This window comes from Bos indicus x Bos taurus, chromosome 13 (assembly GCF_003369695.1).
Source record: "Bos indicus x Bos taurus breed Angus x Brahman F1 hybrid chromosome 13, Bos_hybrid_MaternalHap_v2.0, whole genome shotgun sequence".
In the NCBI taxonomy this organism is placed as follows: Eukaryota; Metazoa; Chordata; class Mammalia; order Artiodactyla; family Bovidae; genus Bos; species Bos indicus x Bos taurus.
This window is the reverse complement of record NC_040088.1, coordinates 31164146-31185775: the sequence shown is the minus strand read 5'-3', so window position 1 is coordinate 31185775 and position 21630 is coordinate 31164146. Positions and strand designations below refer to the sequence as shown.

Sequence of the window (21630 nt, the reverse complement as noted above, 5' to 3'; positions counted from 1 at the left end):
TCAAGTGCCCAAACCTCTGGGGTGAACCCAGTCACTGTTGTCTTGGGCCAAATTACCATTTGGAAGCCTTTATTTCTATTACTCATCCATCTTCCCTAAGGCCCCTGGAGTTAGCTTTCTTAAACAATAATCTGACCATCTTCCTTCCTTCCATCACATCACCAGGAGACACCCTGAGCTTAACACACCACTAAGGCTACCTCCTACCACTTCCCACCTCAGGCAAGTTAACCACGCACAATTCCTCAAACACATGACTGGCTCTTTCATGTCTCCTCGCTTTTACCCTATCTCATGCGCCCTCATTTTCCTCAGTTACTATATTAATTTAAACTGCTCAAAACTCACCATCGTGCCTCCTTCCCACTCCTCATGTACAGTGAGCCTTTTAAGCTCTCCTCATAGCACTTTGTATGGTATATCCAATAGTATATAGCTGAGCAGACTCTGATTCTTGGTGTTCACATGCTTCTTCCATGAGACAGGGAACACTGCCCGCCCACAGAATCTTCAGCATCTTATAGGTGCTGAGTGAACATATTATTAAAGGTGCTTCAGAAAACCACTGGGCTTCCCTGGCAGCTCATCAGTAAAGAATTTGCCTGCAATGTAGGAGATCCGGGTTCCATCCCTGGGTCAGGAAAACTCCCTGGAGAAGGAAATTGCAACCCACTCCAGTATTCTTGCCTGGAAAATTCCATGGACAGAGGACCCTGGTGGGCAAGAGTCAGACACGACTTAGTGACTAAACCACCAAAACAGAAAGCCATTATAAATGAAGTTCACTTAATAATGTCACTTACATCAAGATATCTCTTTAACAAGAATGTCAGGCCCTTTCTAGATTCCAACTCTAGAAAAGAACTGAAAGAGAAAGCCAGGGGGAGCAGGTGATCTGATCTGAGAGCTGAGAAACTTAAAGGCGCCTCTCTCTAGGATGCAACAGAATATTTATCCTGCCTGGTTGTAGAACTCTGTAGTTCCAGAACTCCTTCACAAATACTAACAGGGTACTATTTCAGATCTAAAAAAAAAAAAACAAATTCAAGTTATATAAATGATTACATCTAAAATAATTTATGGTTAGAAAAGTTTTAGCCTGTACTCTTGCTATTTAACAAATATCAGTTATAAGGTCTTTCATATAAAAACCCTACTTTTAAAAACATTCAGATGGTCAAGAATCTACTTACAATGCGGGAGACCTGGGTTTGATCCCTGGGTTGGGAAGATCCCCTGGAGGAGGGCATGGCAATCCACTCCAGTATTCTTGCCTGGAGAATCCCCATGGATAGACTATGGAATCTGGTGGGCTACAGTCCATGAGGTTGCAAAGAGTTGACACTGAGTACTAAGCACACAGCACGTTAAAAAGTAAGATGAGACAAGTTTATGCAGAATTTTGTTTAAAAGATACAGGACAGAGAATGACCTAATGTCGACAGTTGTGGTAGTAAGCTGCAGTGTAACCCTGCCTTGGGATACCGTGGAGCACCCTTGTTCCCACAGTTCTGACTGGATGGCTGAGATTCCTGATCCCTTACTCACCCATCTAAGTAACAGTAACAGAGTGGCAGCGGTAGCAGGAGTTGCTGAGCAACTGCTATATGCCGACCCAGCACTGGTTTAACGTCACTTCATTTCTCACGACAACCCTATGGAGGAAATTTTGTTCCCATCCTATCTTGCAAATGGCAAAAGAAGACAAAGTACCTACCCCCACCCCTGCCATAAGTTGTAGAGTCAACACGCAAACTCAGATGGTCTAGCTCCAGAGCCCACACAGACTAATGCCTTTGCTCTGATATCATGGCATCTTATTTCCCAACCCCTACCCAATTCTCCTGCCATCACTGCCTCACAGGTACATGAAATCTCTGTCTCAGAGTCTACTTCCCCTAGAACAAAACTAATAAAATTGGGATCTCAAACTAGCAATGACTAAATAACAACTGGAGCGTATACTCATGACCACTGTATTTTGGTAGATAATGCTAGAATTAGGCTTAATATATTATTGTATATTACACAAATCATCCAGTCACACAAACTAACACCAGTGAAAATGTTTTAAAAGAAAAGCCTGTTACAAAACAACAAATATTGTGAATCCACTTAAATGAGGTACACAGAACAGACAAATTTATAGAGATAGGAAGTACATTAATGGTTACCAGGGGCTAGGGGAAGAAACATGGAGTTATTGCTTAATGCGCTACAGAGTTTTAGTCTGAGATGATTAAAAAAAAAATTGGGGGGACAGATGGTAGTGATGATTGTGTAACAATGTGAATGTACTTAATGCCACTGAACTGTGTGGTTAAAATGGTAAATCTTAGTATTTTTCAAAATTAGGAAAAGGCTGGCTCTACCAAAATAATTTGGAATACATTTAATAAATACACATGAGAAAATAATTACTGAGTTGGCCAAAAAGTTTATTTGGTTTTTTTGGTAAGATGGCTTTAGTAGTGCTCAGTTGTCTTTAACTTCATTCGAAACAATTTTGTTAAGACTATTGTGACAGCTATCATGTCAGTATGTATTTTTCTTTTAATATCAAAATTGGTGAATTTTTGTGTAGCTATTTTAATAACTAAAGACGGAAGGAAAAAAGCAACATTTTCAACATATTATACTTATTATTTCAAGAAAGGTAAAAATGCCGCTGAAATGCAAAAAAAGATTTGTGCAGTGTTTGGAGAAGGTGCTGTGACTGATCAAACATGTCGAAAGTGGTTTGCGAGGTTTCATGTTGGAGATTTCTCAATGGACGATGCTTGACAGTCAAGTAGACCAGTTGAAGTTGATAGCGATCAAGAGACATAACGTTACACCACATGAAAGATAGCTGACATAGTCAAAATATCCAAATCAAGTGTGGAAAATCATCTGTACCAGCTTGGTTATGCTAATTGCTCTGATGTTTGGGTTCCACATAAGTTAAGCGGAAAAAAACCTTGACTGTATATTCACATGTGATTCTCTACTGAAACGTAATGAAAATGTTCCGTTTTTAAAACAAATTGTGACAAGTGATGGAAAGTGGATACTGTACAATAATGTGGAACGGAAGTGACTGTGGTGCAAGTGAAATGAACCACGACCAATCACACCAAAGGCTGGTCTTCATCCAAACAACGTAATGTGGGTACATTGTGGACTGGAAGGGAGTTCTCCATTAGGAGCTCCTTCCAGAAAAACAATTAATTCCAATAAGTATTGCTTCAGATTAGACCAACTGAACGCAGCACTCAACAAAAAACGTCTGGAATTAGCCAACAGAAAATGCAAAATCTTCCATCAGGATAACACAAGACCACATGTTTCTTTGATGGCTAAAACTGTTACAGCTTGGCTGGGAAGTTCTGATTCATCTACTGTGTTCACCAGACATTGCTCCTTCAGATTTCCATTTATTTTGGTCTTTACAAAATTCTCTTAACGGAAGAAATTTCAATTCCCTGAAAGACTGTAAAAGGCACCTGAAACAGTTCCTTGCTCAAAAAGATAAAAGTTTGGGCAAGATGGAATTATGAAACTGTCTGAAAAATGGCAGAAGACAGTGGAACAAAACAGTGAATATGTTGATCAGTAAAGTTCTTGGTAAAAATGAAAAATATGTCTTTTATTTTTACTTAAAAACTGAAGGAACTTTCTGGCCTACTAAATAGCTTCAACTTTGAAAGAAAGGAAGCAAAGCAGCTTGCCTCCCTTCCCTTCTTTTTATTCTTTTATGCCCCTCCTGCTGTTCAAAAACATATCAAAGATCAATGCATAAAAATTTACAACCCTTAATCACCTACATAAGACATCATTTGCTTAGCAAACCCAACATAATACAGATGCTTCAAAACAATAGCCTCATTTGTCAAAAAGCACTTGGCTTTAAAATTACAATGTGATATAAAAATTTATAGTAATACTTCTAAAGATAGGCTCTAGTAAATCATCATTACATATGAGGCTGAGACTACATATGCGTCTTCACTTTCCTATTTGGTTAAAGGCAGTTACACAAAATTATTTTTTAAACTTAAAACATTTATTACATTGTCGTTCAGTCGCCCAGTCATGTCCAGCTTTTTGAGACCCCATAGACTGCAGGATATCAGGCTTCCCTATCCTTCACCATCTCTCGGAGCTTGCTCAAACTCATGTCCATTGGGTCGGTGAGGCCATCTAACCATCTCATTCTCTGTCATTCCCTTCTCTTCCTGCCTTCAATCTTTCCCAGAATAAGGGTCTGTTCTAATGAGTTGGCTCAGGTGGCCAAAGTAATAGAGCTTCAGCATCAGTCCTTCCAATGAATATTCAGGACTGATTTCCTTTAGGATGGATTGGTTTGATCTCCTTGCAGTCCAAGGGACTCTCCAATACCACAGTTCAAAAGCATCCATTCTTTGGCACTCAGTCTTCTTTATGGTCCAATTCTCATATCCATACATGACTACTGGAAAAACCATAGCTTTGACTAGATGGACCTTTAGCATGTCACAATTAGCAATAATCTAGATAATTAAAGTAATTTATTTCTTTTTAATCAGAGTATTAAAATCCATATTAGTCAGGTAGATAAAACAGGGATAGTATCTAGGGCAAGAAAAAGGCTGAAGAGTAAGAAAAGAAAGTGAAAGTGTTAGTCACTCGGTCGTGTGACTCTTTGTGACCCCGTAGAGTGTAGCCTGCCTGGCTCCTCTGTCCATGGAATTCTCCAGGCAAGAATACTGGAGTGGGTTGTTACTTCCTTCTCCAGGGGATCTTTCCTACCCGGGAATCAAACCCAGGTCTCCCACACTGTGGGCAGATTCTTAACCGTCTGAGTCACCAAAATACACACTAAGTAGGAAGTAGGAAGGAATCACAGATCTTATGTTTAATTTTGAAGCCTACCACTTTGACTTTTGATTTTATTGTAAGATTGGTTAAAAGAGCAGTTTTAGGGAGCAAATTCAAGTATATATTGCAACATAAATCTAATTAAGTTCTACATTTGATAGTGAGACTCCAGTAACTGAAAGTGAATAACAAGGACACTGCATTAGTCAAACCAAGTTCCCAAGTTTAAGAAAGCAAGAGCTGGAAAATCAAGGGAAATCTATACATAAGATGGTAACACTTCACTGTTCCTCACCAAACACAGTGGTAGACAGACAATAAATAAAGGGCTGGAGTATCTACTTTTATTTCCTAGTATATTAAAAAAAATTATAGTTGCTGCACAGAGTATTACCTACTTTTCTGATTCAAATGTTCTCTACTTAATAGACCTTCATAAGCATGCAAGTGTTTGCTTACTGATGCAGAAAAACTGTGCATGATTAAATAATGGAATCAGAAAAATCTCAAGAAGTCTGATTTGATAAACAGGAAATCAGAATGAGAAAAATTGCTTCATAGATTAATATTTTCCAAACAAATGAAATGATCATTTCTTAGACCATTTGATAGTCTACCTTAAACTGGTATTCTTGTGTGCATGCTCAGTTGCTCAGTCATGTCCAACTCTTTGTGACCCATGGACTGAATGAAGCCCATTAGGTTCCTCTGTTCATGGAATTTTCCAGGCAAGAATACTGGAGTGAGTTTCCATTTCCTACTCCATGATGGCAGCCTTACTATTCCCTAATCAAATGTGCACTTATACACATGAGGATCCATGCATTCTATTCTCTGGTAACCAGGGATTCCACAGTCCTGCTTTGACCACTGACACAGCATCTTCTGCCATAGCGACTTTACAGGAGAGGGCTGAAAATCCATATAAAGTGACAAAAGGCCAACGTTTTATAGGCTACAGAAAAAACAACATCTACATTTAAAAACAATGAATATTTGTTACTCTTCTCCATGAGGTTATTATGGAAACAATTTAAGGAAAAATAAACACGTAACAGCCAGAGATGCACAAGGTTACATAGATTGAGCAGAGGAAACACAACAGATATTATATACTGTAAAAAGGACAAGAGACATAAGGTGAACGGCTCACCTCTTCTGTCCTTCGAGTCAGAATTACCTGTGTAGTGAGTAAAAAAACAGAAATGTTCACTCAGATTAAAGAAAAGCATTATTATTCAACCTAATGTAAGTCAAAATAAGCTCTAGGAATATGGATACTTTTCCCTTGTATATGCTGGAGCTAGAATGAGGCACCCGCAAACAACTGGGAAATAAGACTGCCCAGATTCATTAAACTTTTATCAATGATCTGGCCTTCTCCCTGAGGACAAAAACAACACAGCATTAATGTTCATAAAATGTACAAGAATGCAAAGAGTAATATAAACACAATGGTTCTTGTGGTCTTTATGTCCTTTTAGGCCATCAAAATGCATCAGGGCAAAATTAAGTTAAAAATATAAAAGACCTAAATGATAATAGATAATGAAATCTAAATGGCATAAATCAAACTCTATATATTAACAGAGAAAACTTTTTCAAAGGCTTATGGAATATCCACAAGCTTTTATAAATGCCTCATAGGAGAAACAGCACAGACAACATTCTTTTATCATGATGCAGTAAAACTAGAAATTAACAAAGTAGGAAAATACTTGAAAATTAAATCAAAACCAAATTGCAAAGGGAAGTTCAAGAGGGAGGGGGCATATGTATACTTATGGCTGATTCACAGTTATATGGCATAAACCAACACAACAAACTAAACTGCAAAATATCTAAAAAATAAAAAATCACATTTGTGGCAGTAATCTACCACCTTTCCCCCAATATCAATTAGTCTCTTCCTCTTCTTGCCCTTAGTAAAGAACATCCCTCCTTTTTAGGTGAGCGCAAAGCTGTCCAGTTAGAGACTTAATTTCTGATACTCCAGGTATAATCATGTGAAGAATTCCAGTCAACAGGATGTGAACAAAAGGGAGAAGAGTAACTTCTGGGTTCCACCCTCTAGAAAATAAATTGTGCTATTTTCTCTGTTTCCCCTTCCCAGGGGCTGGAACCAGAATCCAGTGATAAGAGCCATCTCTGATCAAGCAGATGAGGGCAACTGTCAGGATGCCAGAGCCACAAGAAAAAAGGAAAAACGTGGTTTCTGACAAAGCAAAGCACCAGGCCCCCCCCCCCCAGCCCCCCACTTACGGAATGTGACAGGGGAAGGACATTTTTGTGTAACCAAAGAATTTTGGTATGTCTTTGCCAGAATAGCTTAGACCACACCCTAACTATCTACCTACAGGAGCATTTATGGGTTATGCCTAAAGCTGTGTTTATAAAAAATTCACAGCATTACATACATATTAATTAAGAATGAAAACAAACCAATGAAGCATTCAATTAGGGAAGATAGAAAAAGTGTAAAATAAATCTAAGAAAAGCAGGAAAAGAATAAAAGAGAAATTAATGAAATAAAAACTGAAAAATGACAGAACTAATAAAATATACAATATTTATTGCAGATTTCTGAGAAGGAAAGAGCAATAAACGATGAAATAGGTTAGTCAACCTAAACAGGAAAAAGGACTTAAATATATAAAATACTCATAGGGATGTAAGAAATTAACTCTAAGGGATGACTTTTTCTCAAATCTATTTAAGTAATTTTGAAAACCTGTTCAGGTTTTGTTCATTTTGTTCAAAATGAAAAATTTAAGTGAACTTCAATTATTTTCATAAAGCAAAGCAAAACATCGACTAATAAAACTTATCAAAACTAGCTACCTACAAAGGAAACACATATACCAATCTCACTTAGAAAAAACTTGGAAAAATTTACAATAGAAAATAGCAAATAAATCACAACACTTCAGTCAAGAAAAATATAAGACCAAGTGGAGCTGTTTGTGCAGGAATGTAAATAGTTGAAAAACAGGAAATCAATTAATATGATATACTGTAGCACATAATAGGAAAAACCATACAGATCTTGCTCATTGATGCTGAGCAGGCAACTGGCAAAATTTAACACCCTTTCTTAACATAAATATTCTTTAAAACAGGAATGAATCGATAAATATCTAGAAATAAACTGAATAAAACATGTGCCACACAAGTGGTAAAAATTTTAAAATACTTCCAAGAAATACAAAATAAAAGACTTCAGCAAATGGAATATATAGCATTCTTAGATAGGAAAAATTAAAGATATCAACTGTCCCTGTTAATCTAAAAAGTCTACAAATAATAAATGCTGGAGAGGGTGTGGAGAAAAGGGAACCCTCTTACACTGTTGGTGGGAATGCAAACTAGTACAGCCACTATGGAGAACAGTGTGGAGATTCCTTAAAACACTGGAAATAGAACTGCCTTATGATCCAGCAATCCCACTGCTGGGCATACACACTAAGGAAACCAGAAGGGAAAGAGACACGTGTACCCCAATGTTCATCGCAGCACTGTTTGTAATAGCCAGGACATGGAAGCAACCTAGATGTCCATCAGCAGATGAATGGATAAGAAAGCTGTGGTACATATACACAATGGAGTATTACTCAGCCATTAAAAAGAATACATTTGAATCAGTTCTAATGAGGTGGATGAAACTGGAGCCAATTATACAGAGTGAAGTAAGCCAGAAGGAAAAACACCAATACAGTATACTAATGCATATATATGGAATTTAGAAAGATGGTAACGATAACCCTGTATACGAGACAGCAAAAGAGACACTGATGTATAGAACAGGCTTATGGACTCTGTGGGAGAGGGAGAGGGTGGGAAGATTTGGGAGAATGGCATTGAAACATGTGAAATGTCATGTATGAAACGAGATGCCAGTCCAGGTTCAATGCACGATGCTGGATGCTTGGGACTGGTGCACTGGGACGACCCAGAGGGATGGTATGGGGAGGGAGGAGGGAGGAGGGTTCAGGATGGGGAACAACAACAACAAAAAAAAGCCCACTAAAAAAAAAAAAAAAAAAAAAACTTAACATGATCAATAAGAACTTTTTCCAGCTATACAATAAGTTGATTCTAATGTTCATGAAGAAAATAATCAAGAACTACTAGCAAAATTCTGAAAAATAAGATTAACAAGGGATGACTCACTTTATCAGATATTAAGTATTTTATAAAGTCCACAGTTCACACTTTACATCAGAAAAAATTCCAGATGGATCAAAGATTTTAGTGCAGGCACATACAAGCACATGCACACACACAGAAGAAAAAAACTGTAACAGTGTAAAAGAAAAACATAAGACAATTATTTTATAATATTGGTGTAAGGAATGGCTTTTTATATATGATCTAATACCTAGAACACATTTAGTTAACACAAATCCATTTTTTTTCCACTGCGCAGCATGCAGGATCCTGGTTTCTTGATTCAGGATTGAACCTGCGTCTCCTGCAGCGGCAGTGTAGAATTTTAATCACTGGACAGCTAGAGAAATCCCACAAACCAGTAAGTTTTTAATTAAAAAAATTAATAGCTGATAGTAACAGTTTCTACAATGAAGAAAAGTTAGATGAACAACTAGGGGAAATAACTGCAATCTTATTATAGGGCTAATTTCCCTAACATCAAAGACCTTCTATAAATGAGTTGGGTCACATCCTCTGGAAAAGAAATTGTACTATTTCCTCTGTTCCGCCTTCCCAAGGCTGGAACCAGAAACTAGTGATAAGCCTGACACATTAATAAAAAAAATGGGTAAAGGATAGCAACAGAGTTTTCTCAAAAAAAGAAAAGAAAGAAGGAAATATAAATGATCCTTCTAAATATGGAAAGATGCGCAACCTCACTCAGTAAAATGCAAATTCAAGTCACACTGAGATACTAATTTTCACCTGTCAGTCTGACATAGATCCAGGTGTTTGATAATTTATTGCACTGAAGAAAATGTAGGAAAACAGGCATTCTGACACACAGCTTAAAAGAGGGAGATCTCACAATATTCAATTTAAATTTATAAATGCGCACTAAAAATAACTTATTCAACCTATATTCTCCCAAGACTATTGTCAGTAAGTGTAAAATCAGCCTGAATGATGGCCAATATGGCAGACTGGATAAATATATCAAAGTAAAGCCATACAACGAGGCAGCTCCTTACTATAACATAGAAAAAGTATGACAGGCTAATTGAGAAGAAGTAAGGTGAAGAAATATACACAGTACATTTATTATCTGTGTTATAAATGGAAGAAAAAAGGTATGTTTAAGTATGTATGTATGCTTATTTTAAAAAAGAAAAAACTCAAAGGTCAATAGGAAAGAAAAATTAAGATTAAAAAATTAATCCAGGGTAAGTCCAATATCCAAATAATAAGGATTTTTAGAACAAGACAGAGAAAATGGAAGGGGGAAGAACATTTCTGAACAGATATAAGAAAATTTTTCAGAACCAAAGGACAAAAACTCCAAAGGTCCTATCCCAAAATAATGAACGGAAGAAAAAGACCCACATCAAGATCCATTTCTATGAGATTTCAAGACACCAGTGATGAAGAGTAGATCTTTAAAAACACACAATTAGGAATCAAGACAGCAGTACAATTCTCCAAGCCTGCAAATTAGAAGTCAGGACAATGCTTTAAAAATTCTAGGGAAAAAAATATTTCCTCAAATTCTATACATACCCCTGAAGATATTTTTAGACATGTAAAAAAGAAATAACAGATTATCTAGTAAGTCTGACTTTATGGAAAACTGTATTATGAAGCTATGGCAAATGCAGGAAGAACTGGCCATCAACAGTAAATAGAAAACTAAACAAACAAATAAAAGGCAATTTCACATTATACCCACAGCTCAGCAGGGAACAGTATTACAGAAGTTATGATGTAACAATTATGGGGGGATTGGTAAAATGGTGGTAAATGAGGAGGATGTGGGGTTACAGAATGTAACATCCTGATGTGCCATAAAGTTTTCCTTTTATTGATCTTGAATAACAGTCACCAGTGAAATACAGTCTCAACTTCCTCTGAGATATGAAATGTGTTAACTGTTCAATAACTGGCTTCTCAGCTATGGCATAATTTGGACCTACAGCAGATTACAGAAAACTCAGTAGCAGTGTGCAAAGATTACTGAAGTGAGAAACAGGCCTCATTCACTACCTGACAGCCTTCAGATCTAAAGCAAATTATTTAACCTCTAAGGTCTTACATCAAACATCTACTAAAAAAAGAGATAATTACCACTGGTCATCTCACAGATTATTAAATGAAAGACAGAACAGAACATAAGTTAAGAACATAAGCCGTGGGACTTCCTTGGTGGTTCAGTGGTTAAGAATCTACCTTCCAATGTAGGGGATGTATGTTCCATCCCTGATCGGGGAACTAAGATTCTACATGCTGTGGGGCAATTAAGCCCGTGAGCCACCACTACTGAGCCCATGTGCTCTAGAGCCTGTGCACCACAACTAGAGAAAGAAGACACAGCACAGCCAGAAAACAACAAAAACATAGGCTGTGAAGTTAGTGACAGTCTCACCTTTTCCATTTACTAATTCAGCTTGCACAAGTTTTGTTTTTCCTCTCTAAGCAATGGCCATAATTTACAGAAAGAAATACATTTTTACACCATTACTTAGTATATGTTTGTGTATAACTTGAACAGAAGTTCTATAAAATAAGTTAACAGGAAAAGAATAAAAGTTGAAAAGGACAATACACACACACACAGATTTGTAGTGGCCCACTAAACTGATTTCATGAATCAGTCATGATTTGTACTTTGAAAAACACAGTAAAACTCCTTCACCTATAAAACATAAAACAGAACCAACGTAACAGAATCCATAGGATACTTCATATGAATTACTTCTATAACACTCTTAGTACAATGCCTAACACTTAAAATTAGTGCTTACCACATGCAGGTCCCACTATAAATGCTTTACCCATAATAACCTGTTTAATGCTAACAGCTCCTTCATGAATTAAGTACTATCAACATCATTCATTCTTATATACTGATGACAAAACTGAGGTAGAGAGGTTAAATAAACTTGCCTGTTGTCACACAGCTAGGGTACAGCAGAGTTAGGATTCAAACTCAAATGGAAAATATGGGATTAAAGCTGGCAGGTGCAGGGTCTGAGTTGCAAGGTCTAGCTAAGAGATGTCATCAGCAAATGACACTCAGTTCATGAGCCATATGTGATTCCACCCAGGGGCACTCACCATCTAACAAGTGAAAAATATGAGCCAAGGGGATGAGACCAAAGAAGAGTAACTGATTTTTGCTAGAAAAGGAATGACAATTATACAGCTGTCAAGGAATAATTATTTCCTTTTACTACTCATAGAAGCCCTAAGAGGGACCTTCCCAATCCTTGGAAATTTGCCCTACCCTACATGGTCTCGTACTCAGGTCTCTGATTCTATCTTCAAAGCCACTTCCACTTCAGTGATTGACTCAAGGAGAAGTGGGTTGGGTTCAGTCCTTGAACAAACTGGTACTGTAACTTAACTGTTTTTCCTGATCTTCTCTTAATAATTCTACTCCTGGCCACAGACCTTCCACTCTTACCTAACTGTTACAGATAAGGCCCATTCTCCCTCCCATGGTCTCCAGGGATTCCTTTCTTTTCAAGGCTAATCCTATTATTCAATTATACTTTCCTTTCAACCTCAGTTTCTAGCATCATCAATTACCTATTCTCTTTCTATCTTCTTCTCTATCTTTAAATATTAATCGTCCCTAATCTAACCAGGATTCCATGCAAAGCAGAATATCCTCCAGGATCTACCTTCTTTCCTCCTTTTTTTTTGACCATACCATGCAGTGTGCTGGATCTCAGTTTCCCGAACAGGGATCAAACTTGTGCCTCCTGCGCTGGAAGAATGGAGTCTTAACCACTGGATGACCAGGGAAGTCCCCTATCTTCTTTGCTCTTAATTCTATGTTAACCAGATATTCTTGAGAATCCCCTATATCTAGGTTTCATTACTTTGCTTGGGCAATTTTACTTATTTCAAGAAATTTTATGGCTAGAAAACACAAACAATAACAATAAAAGGGTGAATAAACTCAAAGAGCCAAAGAAAGAACAAACAGAAACCATCTCTAGTACCTGAAGGAGGAAAAGTTTCTGGAGTGGTTGCTGCAGTGCTGGCATTCCCCTCCCAAGGTTCTGTTCTGGTATCTGTGAACTGGTTATCTGGAAGCCATGTTCCATTTGGTGAAATTGTAGTGACTACAGAATTGGTGCTTACTGTTCTTGTGGTTCCATTGTCAGAGTCTGAAGAATTGACAGTGGTTACATATACAGGTCCCAGAGTTAGATTTGGGCTGAATGTTGGTGTCAAGGAAGAAGTTACTGAAGGAGTAGGATTTGAAGTTTTGGTCTCTTCTTTAAGTGATTCTGTTGTAGATGCTTTCACAGATCTTGTAACGCCTACTGAAGGTGAAACTACAAAAACCAAAAAAACCAAGAAAACATCACACAAAGAATTGAGATCTCAAAAGTTATGAGACACAAAGCAGCAAGCCCTACTACACCTCAAACACTTGGAGACCAATAGACACACCACACACACACTTTTTATTATCTTTTTAAAAAATTAAAGTATAGTTGATTTACAATGTTGTGCTAATCTCTGCTGCACAGCAAAGTGACTCAATTACATACACACACACATTCATTTTTAAATATTCTTTTCCATTATGGTTTGTCCCAGCTCATATTTCCCTGAGCTATAACAGTAGGACTTTGCTATTTATGCATTCTAAATATAGTAGGTTGTGTCTACCAATCCCAAACTAACAGGCAGTCCCTCCCCTCACCTCCATGGCAACCAGTCTGTTCTCTATGCTGTGAGTATTTCTGTTTCATAGATAGGTTCATTTATGCCATAGTTTAGATTTCACATATAAGTGATATATGGTATTTGTCTTTCTCTTTCTGACTTACTTCACTTAGTATGATAATTTCTAAGCTGCTGCAAATGACATTATTTCATTCTTTTTTAAGACTGAGTAGTATTCAATTATATATATGTACCACATCTTCATTCATCCGTTGATGGACATTTAGATTGCTTCCATGCTTTGGCTATTGTGAATAGTACTATTATGAACATAAGAGTGCATGTATCTTTTTGAAGCAGAATTTTCTCCAGGTGTATTTCAAGGAGCATACACTCTTTAAATGGTGAATCCTTCCCTCCAATTCTAAAAGTTTACTGTCTAATGGAGGGAAAAACTGGTCTCTTAGTTAGTTCCTCAGAGTCAATATACAGGATCTTAAATAGTAACCATTTTGTCTTCTTTAACTTTTCAGGAATGAATATAATCTCTTCATTTGAAGTAGTATGGGGTATATAGAACAATGCTGAGTGTGGCATACAATATGACCCAGAGATTCCCAAAGACAACTTACTTTGCCATCACTTTTAAGTAAAACTTAATATTAATTTTTTCTTTCTTTAGTACCACCAAGGTCTTCAAACTTGGGTCACTAAACATAAATACAAAATTCTATTCCAAGTACCAATCTTATCAAATGGCAATTTACCTGTGGTAGTGTTGCTGGCACCAACATGTATCAGACCACTGCCAAGCAGAGTAAGAAGGAACCAGGAATCCATGCTGACCTGGAAAACAGAGAGTCATTCTAGATACAGTACTGAAATACTGTAAAACTATGTCCAAACAACTCACCAAAGGAGGTATTTTGGGCAAATTCTTCCTAGCTATTGAAGTACACACACAGGACCAATGATCTTTTAGGAGTCTGATAAGCACAACTCTCCAGGAATCCAACTACTTAACTGAAAGTTTATACAACTATAAGTAAGAGCAGTCATTCTCAATCTTGGCATACTTTAGAATCACTCAAAGAACTTAATAACAACAAAACTCTGTGCCGGACTGTATCTCTGGGAGTGAGAGGCAGGTAGCAGTCCTTTTAAAAGCTTCCTAGGTAACTGCAGCTTTAGTATCTTTAGGATGAGAAGCACAGAGAAGGTAGGTTGACTGCAAGGATGTACTGACCTCCAAAGCAGACATTATATAGCTGTCCTCAAACTTTATTTCCCTTCAAACCGTATCAGAGGGCTGTGCCCCATTCACACTGGTAACAGAGGTTTATTCATCCATTCAGATGTCTGTGCCTGATACTAAGCTAGGTATCAGGGAAACAACTAGGGAACAATATACTCCAAGATCCCATTTTCATGGGACTCATAGCACAGAGGTAATTTAATGTGGCAGTGACTCTCCAAATCAACCAAGACAGGCCTCTCCGAGTGGAACATGAAAATCTCTGAGGGAGGGTGGAGAGATGTAGGTGGTTTATACACAGCCCAGGAGATTGCCTTTAATACCAGCAATCATGCTTAGCAGGGAACTGGGTTCAGCCAATGGCCTTCCCAAGGTATAACCATATGTGATTTGACCAGTTCCCCACTCTTCCTACCTGACTGTTAACCCAAAATGGGGAGAGCACAAAATTTCCTCCATAAGGGTTAGGAAACAGATTGGAAGGCTGATTATTATGTATGTATTCATGTATATGCTAGATAAATCAATAGGAAACGGTTTTGTGAAAAATAACAATGTATTTGGAGGAAGCAGGCTAGATGATCACTTCATTCCATATATCAAAATAAAATCCAGATGGGCTGAAGAATTAAATGTTTACAGACACATTTTAAGAGGAAATAAATGAGTATGTTCATAACGAGGAAGGATTTTCTAGACATAAAGGCAATGTAAGAAATCACAAAGGTGTAAAGCAAATATCTTTCAATAGAAAAATAAATTAATTAAAAAAAAGAAATCACAAAGGAAAATGGAATATCTGGCAATAGAAAAAATAATCAATCAAACAATGTTAATGGACAGGAAGATTCCACACTGTCAAGACATCAGTTCTTCTCCACTCAGTTTACAGATTCAATGTAATCTCAATCAAAATACCACCAACCTATTTTGTGGATGCTATGCTATGCTATGCTAAGTCACTTCAGTCGTGTCCGACTCTGTGCGACCCCATAGACGGCAGCCCATCAGGCTCCCCCGTCCCTGGGATTCTCCAGGCAAGAACACTGGAGTAGGTTGCCATTTCCTTCTCCAATGCATGAAAGTGAAAAGGGAAAGTGAAGTCGCTCAGTCGTGTCCGACTCTTAGCGACCCCATGGACTGCAGCCTACTAGGCTCCTCCGTCCATGGGATTTTCCAAGCAAGAGTACCGGAGTGGGGTGCCACTTTGTGGATAGCAACAACTAGTTCTAAAGTTTATATGCAGATGCAAAAGATGGAGAACAGCCAACTCAATACTGAAGAAGCAGAGTAAAGTCAGAGAATTACTATTAATTTAAAAGCAAATAGTAATACAAAAAAGCAAAGAAAGATACAGCAACGAGTGGCAGTATGGTACAGACAAGACAGACCAATGGAACACGAGAGAACTCAGATAAAGACCCACACAAATAGAGTCAACTGATCTTTGACAAAGGAGCAAAGGCAATACAATGGAGCAAAGACAGTCTTTTGAACAAATGGTGCTGGAATAATTCAGCACACACATACCAAGAAAAACAAAAACAAAAAACTAGACACAGATCTTATACTCTTCACAAAAATTAACTCAAAATGAATCACAGACTGAGATGTAAATGCAAAAGACTCCTGGAATATAACACAGGAGAAAAATCTAGATGACCCTGGGTATGGCAATAACTTTTAAGATACAATACCAAAGACAGAGCCATCAAAAAATAATCAACTGCACTTCATCAAAACTAAAAAATTCTGCTCTGTAAAAGACAAAACCAAGAGAATGTTAAAACAAGCCACAGACTGTGAGAAAATACTTGCAAAAGACACATTAGCCGAAGGACTGTTATCCAAAATAAACAATAAAACCTCAACAATAAAAAAATTATCAAGCTGATTAAAAAATGGTCAAAAGCCTGAACAGACACCTCTCCAAGGAAGAGAAACAAACGGCAAACAAGCAAATGTAAAGATGTTTAACAGCATGTGTTACTAGGGAATTGCAAAGTAAAACAATGAGACACCACTACACACCTATCAGAATACCAAACACTAACACCACCAAAATTAAAAGACGCTTACTCCTTGGAAGGAAAGTTATGACCAACCTAGATAGCATATTGAAAAGCAGAGACATTACTTTGCCAACAAAGGTCCGTCTAGTCAAGGCTATATTGGAGAAGGAAATGGCAACCCACTCCAGTGTTCTTGTCTGGAGAATCCCAGGGACAGGGAAGCCTGGTGGGCTGCCATCTATGGGGTCGCACAGAGTCAGACACGACTGAAGTGACTTAGCAGCAGCAGTCAAGGCTATGGTTTTCCAGTGGTCATGTATGGATGTGAGAGTTGGACTGTGAAGAAAGCTGAGTGCCGAAGAATTGATGCTTTTGAACTGTGGTGTTGGAGAGGACTCTTGAGAGTCCCTTGGACTGCAAGGAGATCCAACCAGTCCATTCTGAAGGAGATCAGCCCTGGGATTTCTTTGGGGGGAATGATGCTGAAGCTGAAACTCCAGTACTTTGGCCACCTCATGCAAAGAGTTGACTCATTGGAAAAGACTCTGATGCTGGGAGGGATTCGGGGCAGGAGGAGAAGGGGATGACAGAGGATGAGATGGCTGGATGGCATCACCAACTCGATGGACGTGAGTCTGAGTGAACTCCAGGAGCTGGTGATGGACAGGGAAGCCTGGCGTGCTGCGATTCATGGGGTCACAAAGAGTCGGACACGACTGAGTGACTGAACTCAACTGAACTGAACAACACCAAATCCCAGTGCTTCTGTGGAGCAACAGAAACTCTCCTTCACTGTGGGAATGACACTTTGGAAGGCAGTCTGCTGGTTTCTTGCACAACTAAACTTACTCTTATTATATGATCCAACCAATTGTGCTCCTTGGTATTTACCTAAGAAGAATTGAAAACTTACACCCATATAGAAATGTGCTTTATTCATAATTGCCAAAACTTGGAAGCAAGCAAGCTGTTCTTCAGAAGATGAATGAATAAGCAAACTGTAGTACACCTAGAACATGGAATATTATTTAGCACTAACAAGAAATGATCCATCAAGCCACGAAGAAACATGGAGAAAAATGCATATTACTAAGTAAAAGAAACCAATATGAAAAGGCTACAGTCTGAATGATTCTGACTATATGATAATTCTTAAAAAGGCAAGGCTCTGGAGGCAGTGGTTGCCAGGTTAGGGAGGAGAGGGGAATGAATAGGTGAAGCACAGAGGATTTTAAGGGCAGTGAACTATTCTGTATGGTAATACAATGGTGGATACATGTAATTATACATTTGTCCAAACACAGAAAATGTATAACACCAGAAGTGAACTCTAATGTAAACTATGGACTCTGGGTGATAATGATGTCAAAGTAGGTTTATCAACTGTAGTAAGTGTATACTGTGGTGCAGGATGTCAACGGCGGGGGAGGTTGTGTGTATATGGCAACAGGGAAAATTTGGGAACTTTTTATTCTTTCTGCTCAATTTTGTTGTGAATATAAAACTGCTCTAAAAAATAAAGTCGATTTCTTAAAAAAGGTAATTAACTGGGAAAATTGTCACAAAACAAATAATTAAAACAAGAACTCATATTAATATGGAATACATTAAGATTCCAATTCTGAAAAATGTGAAAAACCTAATGTACAAAAGAGAAAAAGAAACAGCTAAGAAAATACACAAAAAAGTGCTGACTAATCAAAGGAAAATAATAAAGAGAGAACATTTTTACTTGCAGGAAAGACCAATGGCATGAAAATACAATGTTTCGAAGAGTCAAATGAAAAGAACTGAAATAATGATGGAAATACCAATTAGCCTATAATAACAAACTCCTTTCCAGAAAGATTATACAAGAATCTTAAAGGTGCCCACATTGTTTTCTGACCGATTTCCAAGGTTCTATTCTTGAGTATAAGTAAATAATCTGAAATTCAAGATTAAAATGATAAAGAGCTATTTAGTCATTAAGTGGAAAAACAGGGAAAAGCTGGTAGTGAGTATCATGCTGCTAGTCCAAACAATAATTGTGGCTACATGGTATGCTATGGGCTTCCCTGGTGGCTCAGATGGTAAAGAATCTACCTGCAATGCAGGTGACCCAGGTTTCATCCCTGGATCAGGAAGATCCCCTGGAGAAGGGAATGCCTACCCACTCCAGTATTCTTGTCTGGAGAATTTCAAGAATTTAAGGAAATGGAACAAGCTTGTCATTTTTAAGCTTAAAAACAAGTCAGATCAGGACTTCCTGGTTGTCCAGTGGCTAAGACATCACACTCTCAATGCAGGAGGCCTGGGTTCAATCCCTGGTCAGGGAACTAGATTCCACATGCTGCAACTAACAGTTCACATGCTGTGAAAGAAAAGACCTGGGGAAGGCAAAAAAATAAAAATAAATATTAAAAACCAACCAGATAAAAACTGAATAGCCCATTACTGAGGGCTTTCTTTGCCTACTGGTTTCCTGGCACTCACTGAGGACAATACAATGTGGCTCACAGCTTTCTTCCTATCCCAAAGTCCTGATATCCTTGGAAGATTTTTCAACATCCTCACAGGTGACAGCCACAATTCACATCCAGACACATCTCTGAGTTCTCTGATTTCAACTCCAACGACCTTAAGGGAAATATACTGATTTGAAATCTCCACACTGGCCAGGCACTATAGTAACCATTTGCATTAGTTATTTTATGACAGGCAGTTACAGTAAGGAATACAGAACTAATAAGCCACAATCAACCAGAAGAGTTCAGGAAAGGTCAAAAGGAGAGGCCATGTGTCCTACCACCTCCCAGAATCCTCCTCGCTAGAATCCATCTTGGCTGAGGAATGCATGTGCTACCAGGAAGGTAGAGTTAGAATGACTGGCCAGACAACTTGGAAATTAACCCCATTACCATAAAACCAGAGACTGTGACTTTGAGCCATGTGGCAGAGCAGTTCTCCTGGGTTCCCTTACCCTCCCACTCTCTGCCTGGGCGTCCCTTCCCAATAAAGTCTCTTGCTCTGTCAGCATCTCTATCTACTCAGACAACTCATTTCTGAGTGTTAGACAAGAGCCCACCTTCAAACTCTGGAAGGGGTCCCCCATCCTACAACACTTATACAACTTCCACTCCACTGAAGCCGGTCGTGACAATGGCTGTACTTTAGACTTTGTCAGCACTGGGAAAAATGCTCATACTGAATCTTACTTTCCCACTCTCCAACCATACTCCCTTACTACTAAAGCCTGGGACCTCACTCAGGCTTTCAGTCCCTTGATCCTCTAATTTTCATCCCAATATCTCTGTTCTATTTCCTTCTCTACTCAGCCAAGAAAAGTTGGTGTCAGTTCAATCACTGCCTTGCAAATATCCTAAATTCTTTTGCTACACTCTTCTTCTATTATACCTATATGGGAAAATAACCCCCAATCCTGAACAAATCCAACTGTCAGTCAACGTGGGCTGCCAAATGCTTCTTAAGAAAATCAAACTACCCCTAAGGTTGAGATTTGCCTCATTGGAACTCTGAACACTTTCTGCAATCTTTCTATATTTCCCTACTTAGCTCTCTCTCCAATTCTCCACTGCAGTGATTTCAAAGAACCTCCTCTCCTCTCCAACATATCCTCTTCTCACATCCTTGGCCGTTGGCCTTGCCTTCAACTTCAAAGAAAACAGAAACCACTAGACTGGGACACCCTTACCTACCAGTCACCTTATTTACTAATTTCTTCCTTCTCTGCATTTCCTCCCAAGAATCTCAGTTCCTTAGGAACCTTGTCCTGTAGATCTTCTAACACCATCTTCTAGCTTTAACACCTCCCTTTCGTAACAACATTTAAACACAATTAAGAATTTCTTACAAATAGCTGAGAAAAGAAGCGAAGCGAAAGGCAAAAGAGAAAAGGAAAGATATATCCATCTGAATGCAGAGTTCCAAAGAACAGCAAGGAGAGATAAGAAAGCCTTCCTCAGGGATCAATGCAAAGAAATAGAGGAAACATAGAATGGTAAAGAATAGAGATCTCTTCAAGAAAATCAGAGATATCAAGGGAACACTTTATGCAAAGATGGGCACTATAAAGGACAGAAACGGTATGGACCTAACAGAAGCATAAGATATTAAGAAGAGGTGGCAAGAATACACACAACAATTACACAAAAAAGATCTTCATGACCCAGATAACCATGATGGTGTGATCACTCATCTAGAGCCAGACATCCAGGGATACAAAGTCAAGTGGGCCTTAGGAAGCGTCACTACAAACAAAGCTAGTGGAAGTGATGGAATTCCAGCTATTTCAAATCCTAAAAGATGATGCTGTGAAAGTGCTGCACTCAATGTGCCAGCAAATTTGGAAAACACAGCAATGCCACAGGACTGGAAAAGGTCAGTTTTCATTCCAATCCCAAAGAAAGGCAATGCCAAAGATTGTTCAAACTACGGCACAACTGCACTCACTGAAGAGTAAGGCTCAAAATTCTCCAAGCAAGGCTTCAACATATGTGAACCAAGAAATTCTGGATGTTCAAACAGGATTTAGAAAAGGCAAAGGAACCAGAAACCAAATTGCCAGCATCTGTTGGATCACAGAAAAGGCAAGAGAGTTCCAGAAAAACATCTACTTCTGCTTTATTGACTACACCAAAGCCTTTGACTGTGTGGATCACAACAAACTGGAAAATTCTTAAAGAGATGGGAATA

At 38.3% G+C, this 21630-nt stretch overlaps 1 protein-coding gene across 8 annotated transcripts in view; it reads right to left on the bottom strand.

The window, feature by feature from the left end:
- The window catches only part of PTPRA (protein tyrosine phosphatase, receptor type A), a 171148-nt gene that overhangs the window by 53630 nt on the left and 95888 nt on the right, over window positions 1-21630 (bottom strand). For 4 of the 8 annotated variants that reach the window (XM_027559301.1, XM_027559305.1, XM_027559306.1 and 1 more), the window contains 3 exons: window positions 14436-14514; window positions 12993-13331; window positions 5993-6019 (listed from right to left, as the gene is read on the bottom strand). In XM_027559301.1, the coding sequence (XP_027415102.1) occupies window positions 5993-6019; window positions 12993-13331; window positions 14436-14514 (445 nt within the window). Of the gene's footprint in view, window positions 1-5992; window positions 6020-12992; window positions 13332-14435; window positions 14515-21630 lie in introns of those variants that run through there. The other 4 variants (XM_027559307.1, XM_027559304.1, XM_027559308.1 and 1 more) reach the window with 3 other exon arrangements.